At 44.6% G+C, this 10,905-nt stretch overlaps 1 protein-coding gene across 1 annotated transcript; it reads right to left on the bottom strand.

The window, feature by feature from the left end:
* Nucleotides 1-2,239: 2,239 nt before the first annotated feature.
* LOC123232501 (protein FAM81A-like) lies at nucleotides 2,240-3,480 on the bottom strand. Its single transcript, XM_044658951.1, has one exon. It carries the CDS (start codon nucleotides 3,478-3,480, stop codon nucleotides 2,347-2,349), a length of 1,134 nt encoding a protein of 377 aa, XP_044514886.1. The 3' UTR covers nucleotides 2,240-2,346.
* Between the last annotated feature and the right edge of the window lie 7,425 nt (nucleotides 3,481-10,905).

The raw sequence follows: 10,905 nt of genomic DNA, 5'->3' as shown, positions 1-10,905 counted from the left end.
GTGACTTTGAACTTCCTCTTTAGCTACCTGGGTGCGCAAAGATACGAAAGGTAAAATGGCTGAGGCGATGTTGGAATAGGTTTCTTACAGGCGCGTGGTCTAATGATTTTTATCTCTATCAGCATGGCTTTTATTAAAATACTATTCTCCCTTTTAATATCTGCCTTCATCATTTTTAATAATAACAGTTTGGCGAACCAGAAGGTTGAAATTTGGACCCTAAATTTTTTAGATAGCCTAAGAAGAAGCCATGCGGCTCTGGGACCCAGAGTCTCAGAAACGATCTTTTTCCTCGCCCAGTCCTCTCCCTATTTCCCCCAGCCTCTAGGCTGCCTTTTAGGGAAGAGGGACAATGGTTTTAATTGCCGCTGGGCTGTGAATTATTTTGCTCAATGCCCCGGGCCTGGTGGCCCTTACGGACACTAATGGACTGCTGGGTTTCCTGCTGCCTCTGACGCTGATTGACCTGGGTCCTGACCTGGCCTCCCTTCCTCCACTCCTGTTCTCTGCCTAATCCTGAATCTGGAGCCCGCCAGTACAGACCGCTGCCTCACATTCATGCCTTGCTGGTGCTGCTTGTCCTGTCCTGAGTCCAGAATCCCCAGCCCCAACAGCGATGAACCCCAATGGTGCTGACCGCTTCCACTACAGCCCTGCCCTGACTTGGAAACTGCTGCAGCTGCTGCCGCTTGAGATTTGAGAAGTATTATTGCCCACCAAACACACACACACACTCTCTCTCTTGGTAATGGCCTGCATTCTAGCCTCCATGTGATTTCTCTAAAGGCCTAATTTAGGCACCCCCCACCCCGCCACAAGCTCTCCCCGTGGGTATTTTTCTACAAAACTGACCTAAGCTTTTCTCTAGCCCCGAGCCCACGACCCCATGTGGACGCTAGTGTATGAACCTTGAACTAGGGATTACTCTTCATCAGGCGCATGGCCTATTCAAACTTTTTGCAATTATTAAACTCAAACTCAGGGGAAAAGAAATTCATCCCATACCTGCTCAGAACTTTGAACTAAGAGCAGAGACTGATTATAAAGACCCTGAATTTGAATTTTAAAATGGACCAGAGGAGGAGTTTAAAACCTCAGAACTCAGAGTTTTAAAAAGACTGTATCTTACTGCATTTTGCGGATTAGTTTTTTTTTTTCCATACAAAAGTATGAATTATTTATTTCATTAAAGAATATACAGAAGTATATTTTAACAATGATAAAATTTCTAGTACATTATATAATTTTAAAATACACATTATCTCATTTTTACATCACATTTTTGAAATATCATGCCTTCTATTTCATCAGCAAAACCTTCAGTGTACAGTGCATGACATAAAAACAAGGCACAATAATTCACTTACAATAATTATTATAATATACAAAGCATTTTTCTAGTTGTTTGATCTTCATTTTGGAAACATTTAGGAAAAGGTTTGTAAAAATTCTGAAAAATCTCCACATCGTATTGTGGTTAATGTGCAGTTCTACATAAACAGCTTACTGTGAGCCATAATTCTATTATACAGAATATGGTTCTCATCAAGCAAGCTGTAGAGAGTTGAAAAGTATTGAGATAACTCATTTTATTTTAAAGACATCTGAAATATCCAGATAATTTAAGCAATTTTTGGCTCTACATTTTCCAGAAAATTATCTTTGATTGCCTACTTTATTTTCAAGTAGATAACAATCTATGTGGCAGTTGAAAGAAATATTTTCAATCCCTTTTACTATCTGAATGTTATTCAAATAGTATTAGATTCAGAGAATGAATTGTAATTTCTTTTAATTGAAAACTCAAATTATCTTGGAAACTCCAAGTGAAGGGGAAAGAAGAATTAGAGGAAGCAAAGCAGGAAATGAACAAACAACAACAAAATCCAAATAGGGACTCAAACACTGAATTATCTCTTCTGCCTAGAGATATCTTTTGCATATCAACTGCTCTAACAAATTCATTTCAGTTTACTAACATAAACTTCCATACTGACATTTTTTAAATGATGAACAGTCTTAGCTAAAGCATAACTATGATAATTTAAAATTTTAATTCACAGAAGAAAAATACTTTAAAATGTTTAGTCTTAAAATAAATAAAAGTCTTTCAAAAACGGAACAAATTCCATAGAATTTAGATTTATAAATGAAATTAAATTGTAAAAAATGTACTTACTCTCCTTACCTAAAGATTGTCATCACAACTCAAGTTAAAAATTAAGCCCCATGACACACTGTTTGATACATGCACATCGTGCAGAGAGCAAACCGTACTGTATAAGCATTCAGGCTCCTAGCCCCGCTGATAACTCTTTCTTTACACTGTTACTGTTCCAAATCTCTTTACATGGGAGGCTCTTGTTTCTTTAGCTGATGAATTTGTTTCAGTAGCTGGTCTTTATCAATTTTCATTTTGGCTTCAAGAACTTGTCTGAGTGATCCTATGCTTTCATAGATGGCTGCAAACCCAGCATTGACTTCTGCTTTCATTTCTTTCATCTCTTCATTCATCTGCAATTCAATTTTGCTGATTCGGACATTCATCTTTTCATCATCAGATTTTAGCCTCTGTGAATCCATATTTTTCTTTTGTATCTCTTCTATTTTATCAAGCTTTGCTGACATTTGACTGAACTTCTTCTCCATGGTCCTTTCACTAATTTCACTATTTTCCTTAACAACCAATGCAAGCTGATCAATCTTCTGTAAAAGTTCTTTTTCTATCCGTTCTTGTTCCTGCTGCAACCAATTCCGTGCAGACAAAATCTGGCTACTAAGTTCTTCCACTGTACCTTTAAATTTAATGTCCAAAAGGTGAAGCTGATGGTTGCTATCTCTGTGGGTCATTTTCAGCTTTGTTCTTTGCTCTGATATTGACAGGTCAACTCTGCTTAAAAGCTGAGAAATCTGTCCTTCTGCATCTTTGATTTTAGTTTCCAAAATAAGTTTGGCAGCCTGCTGTTCTTTGTTCAAGTGTTGAAGACCTTCATATGTTGTTTTATGCTCTGCAGACAATCTAGCTATGCTAGCATCACATCTTGCTACTCTTCCCCGAAGATCTCCCAAACCAGAGAGTTGTCGCATCTCCAGACTCTTTAAGGCAGAATTTGTTCCATAGCTAATGTTATCCCTGGCACGTATCTGTTCTTGTAGGACCTCAATATCCCGATTAAGTTGTTTCACTATTGCCGTGATATTTCTGATGTGCTCTTCTAAGAACAGTCTAGGCAATCGATCTCCTCCACCTTTATTTTGCATTTTCTGCAAACTGTTAACAATGTCATCTTTTATACGAAAAGCATGTTCCACAAGTGCTGCAGTTGTTTTCTCATGGCACAGAATTCTATCTTCCAACTGGTCTACTAGGCTTGCAGATGAATATGGAGCCACACTCAAAGACTGGCTATGTCGTGGCATGGTTCTAACTCGCCTTTCCTCGGTGACAAGAGAAGGAAGTACAGTGCTTCGTTGTGCCATTTTCTTTTCAATAATTCACATCGGCACTGGGGGCGGGCGGGATGCGGCTACCCATTTCCTCCAGCCTCCCTGCTGGGCGGCGACCGGACCTAGGCGATCCAGAAGCGGAGCACGCGCCCCTCGCCACCGACCCCACTCCTGCGGATTAGTTTCATGAATTAATTTTGTTGATTTTCCTGTTGCACTGAATCATTTTAAGCTAATGAAGTTTGTGGCTGCTAGACTAATTCTGTTTATAATTTTATTGTAACTCCCAAATAATGAGAAAAAATCTATTAGAACTGGTAAGAGGTTTTGACCAGCTTCTTAATCTGGTACTCACATTATATTTCCTAATTTATTTCAGGTTTCATTTTTACTGTAATCAAAACATTGCTGTGTTCTCATACCATGTGAACATCTTACACATTTTTTAAAGTTGTAAATTGCCTTATGTATACCGGATTTATAGGAGCACATGTCTTTTAAGTTTTTATTCTATCTTGGTAATTGTGTTCCACCTTGGAGAGTTTGATGCCTGCCTTGAGATTTAAATTGTAATTTTATGAGAGGTCTTTAAAAAAAAATTTACTTTAGATGCCTAGTACCCTTCTGTATCAATGATAAGGTTTTTATGTATTTATTTTAAAGAATTGTTGTCTTAAAGGATAAGCTTTATATATTTTATTGTGAAGAATTGTTGTCATATATTTTTTTGATATTAGTCTATGTTTTAGCCTCTTTTATCAGAAGGGTCTAGAATTCTTGAGGATAATTTAGGCCAGAAGTCGTTTTTTTTTTTTTTTTTTAATATCAGGTTTTTATATGGAAGCAGTAACAGAATTTGTTGAGAAACTCTTAGCCAAGGTTTACAAGTTGTAACAAGTATATGATTTTTTTAACATCATTGTTTATTGTTTTAAAATGTGTTATTAGAAATTATGGTACTCTATTTGAATGTGCATTGTGAATCTGCTATTACACTCATAGGAAATCTCATTTTTGAGTAAAAAAAACCCTTTCACTAGTTCTGAGCTATATATATATTTGATTTTTAAAACATTCTTTTTTTAATGAGAGCAATTGATTTTTCCTTTTTCTCATCTTGTACTGGAAGTACATATATAATCATTATTTATCCTTTTTTTTAAATTTTACAGTGATATAAGCTTAATGCAAATATCTGAAGAGACTATGGGACTATGATTTAATGCCTCTCTTTCTGATTCCAGAAGTGCAGAGCCACAAGACCATAGAGACTGACTGAGAATCTGCCCAGGCAGAAGGCCATACAGGTCATGAATTGCAGGAGTTCTATGCCAATACTTGAAGGGCTTGAAACTGGGGTTTGAGTTTTGGAGTCAGCTTTTCTAACGCTTAGAGGCTCAGTCCCCCTCAACTTAAATTCCTAGTGAAGCACCTAAGATTGGCTATCATTTTATGGCTCATTCTCTGGGAAGGTGCAGGAAAAATCAGATCAAAGAAAGGCATTTCCCTTATTCCTCTATATATAGAGAGAAAATGGCAATTTTTCTGTAGTCCTGTCCCTGAATGGATAATTGCAAACTGCTTAAATCACTTTAATTAGGCCTTGATTCAAAGGCCTGTTATAAGTTTATTTTCCTTACATTTTTTGCACATTTTACATTTCATTCACAAGTTAATTTTTTCTCCTTTTTTTTGAATTTTATTCTTTTAATTTTTTTTTTATTATTTCTTTTGCCAATTGATTTCATGCACCCCCGTGACTCACTCAGCCATGCATCCTTGGCTGACCTTTTCAGGGGAGTAATGTGTTATTTAAAATTTTCCTCAGGGGGGTGTTAAGTTTTTATAACCATAATGTCTGAATTATAATCTATAATGCAAGTTAATTTTACTCCTTTAGGAGTAATCTCAGAGGGGTAATGTTAGTTCTCAGAAGAAAATGTATGTTTTGTAATCTATAAAGTTTAAATTCTTTGAGGGTAATTTCAGGATAAGGATTGTACCATCTCCCCAGAATCCAGATGATGAACCTGTTTGGTGAAGACACTATGAAGATGCCTAAAGATCATTCCCAGGATCATGAAGATCCATATTTGAACTTTGGGGCACAGTTGATTTCAACTATGGGGAGTTGAATGGACTGAATGCATTTATTTTGAATGGACACTCTTATGCCAGTGGGGGACTGCCCCAAATTGGCTTTTTGTCAATGCGGCTAGCTTTTGTCCTCTTTTCTTTTGGTTTAAGATTCACTGAAAAAGACCAGTCTTTTTCAACGGATCTCAGGGGGGTAATGTGTTATTTAAAATCACTTGGGATATTTGGAACTACATTTCCCGTGGTCCAATGGGTTTCCTGTTTTGGATTACATATTCAAGGTGAGGGACGGCTTTAAATAGGGGGGAAGTGACTTTGACCTTGATCTTTAGCTACTGGGAGCGGGAAGATACAAAAAGGTAAAATGGCTGAGGTGGCAGTTTGAATACTTACAGGCGCGTGGTCTAATGATTTTTATCTCTATCAGCATGGCTTTTATTAAAATACTATTCTCCCTTTTAATATCTGCCTTAATCATTTTTAATAACAACAGCTGATGGCACAAGGCTGGCTTATCCCAGCTTCTTCACATACCCCACAGGAAATGCTGAGACCATGCTGCATGGAATACTGAGAACATAGATTTTCTGGAAACAGCAGCCATATCAGCCTTGGTGTATCTCCTCAGAGAGGGGAAGCTCCACACTTTAGTCCACACAAATTTCTCTAGTGAAACCTCACAGAAGTAGCTTCAGATTGAACAGAATTCTTATTGTATCAAATCCAAAAGTATAATGCAGAAAAAAAATGTAATTTCACCCCTCATGCCACAAGGAAGAAGGTATCTGACAGGTCTGGATAAAATCATAACAAAATTCATTTGGGAAAAACAAAAGATCAACCACATCATAGAAAAAGATGAACAGAAGCCAGAATAACTGGGGAACAGCACTGCCAGAACTCAGAGCAGATCACAAGTCAGCAGTCATCCTAAATCTGGGGAACTGGTAAGATAAGGTGATAAAGCAATGGTACAGATGAAAGAAAATACCTCGTGTCAAGTGGCAAACAAGCAATTTTAGAGAAAATTCCTTATTTGGTAAAAACTGCTAAGAAAACTGGAATGCAGTCTGGAAGGAAATGAGGCTCAGAGCATAAGCCTACACCATACTCTATTAGACATGGTTTAAGGAAATGTGAGCTAAATATTAAAGATCACACTATAAGAAGGGAGGAGAGAGACAGCTGATACACATCTCACAGCTACAGGGAAATACATATAGAATAATATTTTGTTTTCTCCCAAATTACAGGTAAAAATAATTTCTAACATCCATTTTTTAAATTGAGTTCCAAATAGTCTCCCTCCCTCCATTCCCCCTCCCTGAGAGAGCGAGCAATCTGATCTAGACTTACCTTAGCAATCACGTAAAACATTTTTCCTTATTTTTCATTTTGTGGAAGAAATCTCAAACCAAAGAAAATGAAAGTAAGGAAAAAAGGAAAACATGTTTTGGTCTGAATTCAGAGTCCATCAGTTCTTTCTATGGAAGCAGATGGTTTTTCTCATCACGAGTCCTTTGGGATTGTCTTACAACATAAACTGCTGAGAACAGCCGAGTCGTTCACAGCTTCTGACCACACCATGTTGCTGTTATCCTATAAAATGTTCTCCTGCTTCTGCTCATACTTTGCATCAGTTCATGAAAGTCTTCCCAGGTTTCTCTGAAATGATCCTGCTAGTTATTCCTCATAGCCCAACAGGGTTACACCATAATCACACACCACAACTTGTTCAAACATTTCCCAATTAATGAATGTCCCTCCATTTCCAATTCTCTGCCACCACAAAAAGATCTGCTATATAAATATCTTTGTATGAATAGATTCTTTCCATGATCTCTGGGACGCATCCCTAGATCTAAGGGTATGCACACTTTGAAAGCCTTTTGGGCAAACTTCCAAATGACCCCCCCCCCCAAATGATCAATCAATGGACAAGTCCACCAACAATGCATAAGTCACAGCTTTAACACGTCTCTGAATTGATTATTTTCTTTTTCTGGCACAATGGCCAAATTGACAGGCCTGAGAGGGTGCCTCAGAGGTGTTTTACTTTGCAGTACAAGGACACAAATACTTAGCCAAACTCGAGACAGAGGAAATCACCAAAAAAATGAAAATTCCGATTCCTTAAAACAGAAAAACTTCTGCACAGAAGACTAACCTCTGTTTGCCTCAGTTTCCTCAACTATTAAATGATGAGAATAATAAAGTTTACCCCAGAGCATTATTACCCAGATTGCTGAAAGCAGATTTTTAGGAGAACATATAAAGCACTCCAGTCTGTCAGTATCCCATTCTTTACCACTGAGCCAAATCCCTCGTGGACAAGGCCAGGATGTCTCCCTCAGGACCTTCCTCACCCTATTTGCACAGAACACTCTCAGGCCTCCCTGGCTGATGGGACTCCATCTGGGGCTGGAATGCACTTACCTGGGCTGGGAGTCTGTCCCTCTCCAATGCCATCCCGGGGACTTGAGGCTCCCTGGAGAGGCAGCAAAGTAGCCCCAGTGAGTCTTTATGGTGAAGCCTGAGGCTACCCCACAGGGATCTCTATGAAGTGAAAGGCCTGGGCCAGGCTTGACCTCAGAGGAGAGCCTGCTACCAGAAGGGGGAGCAGCTTGGGAAGAGAAGAGGGTCTGTAGGGGCAGCTGAGCCCCTCCCTCTGTTCCTCCTCTTTTGCCCCCTCCCTTCTCCCATCCTCTCAGACCTCCAAGAGGCAGCAGGGCTTTAGGATCCCCCATGGGAGGGCCCAGGCAGAGCAGGAAGCATGGGGGAGGGGAGCTCTGGGGGGGTCAGTAAGGCAGAGCTCAGGGATCCTCACAGAAGGTCCAGTCTGAGGGCAGCCCAGAGGAACCTCTAAGCAGGATCTTGGGGTCAGGACACCTGGGTCATGAAACCCTGGGTGCCTGGAATGGCCCCCCTCTCCCCCAGATCCCTCCCTGACCTCTAGACTCCACCCCAGGGTTGGGATTCCCCCTGGGCCACCCCCAACCAGGCTGGGCAGGAGAGCCCCCCTCCCCTTGCATCCTGCCCCTCCTTCCCTCCCCCACCATCCTAGGGACCCTCCCCAGCCTTCCCCTCCCCCCAGACTGCCTAGGTACAGCCTGAGGAAGGTGGGGGCAGCAGAGAGTTCCTGGGGGAGAGCAGGGCCCCATGGGGGTGGAGGGGGTTGAGGGAATGTGAGGCCCATGAAGAGGAGGGTTTGGGGGGGGGTTGAACCATCTCAGGAGAATTAGGCAGCTGAAGGGGGGTCAGTGCAGGCAGGGGAAGGAGGAAAAAGGGAGGGGAAGGGGAAAGAAGAGGAGGGGGAAGGGAACCAGGAACAGGGCCTGGATGTGGCCAAGAGGCCAAGGTGGGCAGAATCTGGTAAGAAACTGGCCCAAAGTCAAAGCCCTGCTCTGGGGGGAGGGGTTGTAGGCGGACCCCCTGGGGGCTCTCCCATCCCAGAAGTCCTTAAGTGCCTGCTGGAGGCCCCCTTGGGCTGGGGGGGGGCGTCATGGGCGTCCCTCACAGTGCCAGGAGAGGGCAGCCAGCCTCCAGGGGGAGATCCTCCAGCCAGGAAGCCCTTCCCGGGTCCAGGCCAGGTTCAGGGTTCCAAGACAAAAGGGGAGCCGCCAAGAGCCCAGGAAGGGTCTGAGGGCAGATTGGAACCCAGGCCCTCCCCACTGCAGGCCACCCAGCCGCCCAAGTGGGGCTCCCTTTGCCAGAGGGCGGCCCTCCCTGTGCAGAAGGCCCTCCTCCTCCCTCTGCCCAGCCTCCCTGACTGCAGGGCCTTCCTGGACTCTCTTCCCACTTCCTGCCAGCCTGCATTCAGCCTTTGAGGTGACTTTCCTCAGGCCAAGCCTCTCCACACCCCCATCAAATCCCCCATGATGCTCTTCGGCACTCCCAGCCCTAATGGCCCCATCCCCCTCCTCCCTGCCACACCTGCCTTCTGGGGGGGGGTCCATGAACAGCACCTCCAGCTCCCGGCCAGGAGCACCTTCTCTGGCTATCCCCCACCGGCGGCTGACAGGCTCCCCCTCCCCAGCTTCCCTACAGTCCAAACAATCTCGCTTCCTCCAGGAAGCCCTCCTGAACTCCAAGGACTTCACTCTCCGCCTTTTCTGGTCATTATTGCCTGTTTAGCCAGTGTCAAGGGGAATTCTTAGTCCCTTGCTCTAACTTAACTGGGAAAGAGCTGGCTGGCTCAGTGGAGGGCCAGCCAGGCCCCCTAGTAGAGGTTCTGTTGCCTCGGAGACCAGCTCCCAGGAAAAGGACACAGAAACTGCTCTCGGAGAGGAAGTGACGTCAGAAGGACGCTCAGCCAGTGAGGTAAGGGCAGGAGGGATTGGGGGAGGGGCCTGTCGCTCCAAGATTATCCGAGGGTTTGGCTGCTTCCGGAGAATCTGACTGGAGGAGGACTTGTGGGCGGGGCAGCTGGGCCCGCTCTGCCCGGGCTTCGGAAAGTATGTGGAGATCCAGCGTGCAGCGCGCCCAACAGGCCTTAGTGAGCCTCTCCGAGGGGGCGGCATGAAGGCAGGGAGCGAGATCTCTTCCATGTTTTCCCTTTTCCCCCAATTCAAACAAAAACATGTTCAGCTGCTCTCCGAGCGGGGTCAGGCTCCGCATTTTAACCCCTACGCTAGAGAGCGTCCGGGGGGGAGTCTGGGGCCCCGAGGCTGGGAGGCAGGACTCCTGAGTCCTTATAGAGCGCGGTAAAACTGCACCCGCTACTGGCCCCCAGTAGCAGCCCCGCGGATAAGTTGTACCCCGCAGGAAATCCGCGCCCGGCGCGGCCAGCCCCAGCCAGCCCCGCCCAGCGGCAGAGTCCCAGGACGTGGGGGGAGGGGAGGGGCTCCCGGCTTTGGGGGAGATCCAGGAATTGAGCTCCAGGAGGCCCAGGCGGGAGGTGGCCTGCCCCAAAGGGACCCGCAAAAGGGTGAATTTGAACTCAGCCCCAGCCGGGGTCCATGCCCCACGCGGTTCCCAGCTCTCACCTGTCGGGCGGGAAGCGATGCTCTCTGCCTCCCGCCCTCCCCCTCCCTCTCCCCCTGCAGGAGCCAGGCCCCTCTCCACTCGGCCCCCCTTTCCCGCTGTCCCCCGCCATCACTTCATAATTACTGAGGCTTGAGGCGGGGCGGAGGAAGTTCTATGGCCGGCTATGGGGCCAAGGCGGGAAAATCTTCGTAAGTGGAGGAGAGGGGGGATGGGTACGAGCTTCACTTCCTGCTTCCCAGAGGCCTCTGTGCTTCCTGTTCCTGGACTAGATTGCTCCGCCCCGACCCTTGGGGCTGACCATCCTGGTCTCCCCTCCTCCTGACTCCTCCCTTCCTAGCCTCCAGGGCGCACCCCGCCCCTCCCCTTTATTTCTCC

This window comes from Gracilinanus agilis, chromosome 1, assembly GCF_016433145.1.
Source record: "Gracilinanus agilis isolate LMUSP501 chromosome 1, AgileGrace, whole genome shotgun sequence".
Lineage (NCBI taxonomy): Eukaryota > Metazoa > Chordata > Mammalia > Didelphimorphia > Didelphidae > Gracilinanus > Gracilinanus agilis.
This window is presented reverse-complemented; position numbering and strand designations above follow the sequence as displayed.

Bases quoted from the DNA above. Each gene is read 5' to 3' on its own strand.
- LOC123232501 (XM_044658951.1), bottom strand. From the start codon at position 3,480: ATGGCACAACGAAGCACTGTACTTCCTTCTCTTGTCACCGAGGAAAGG.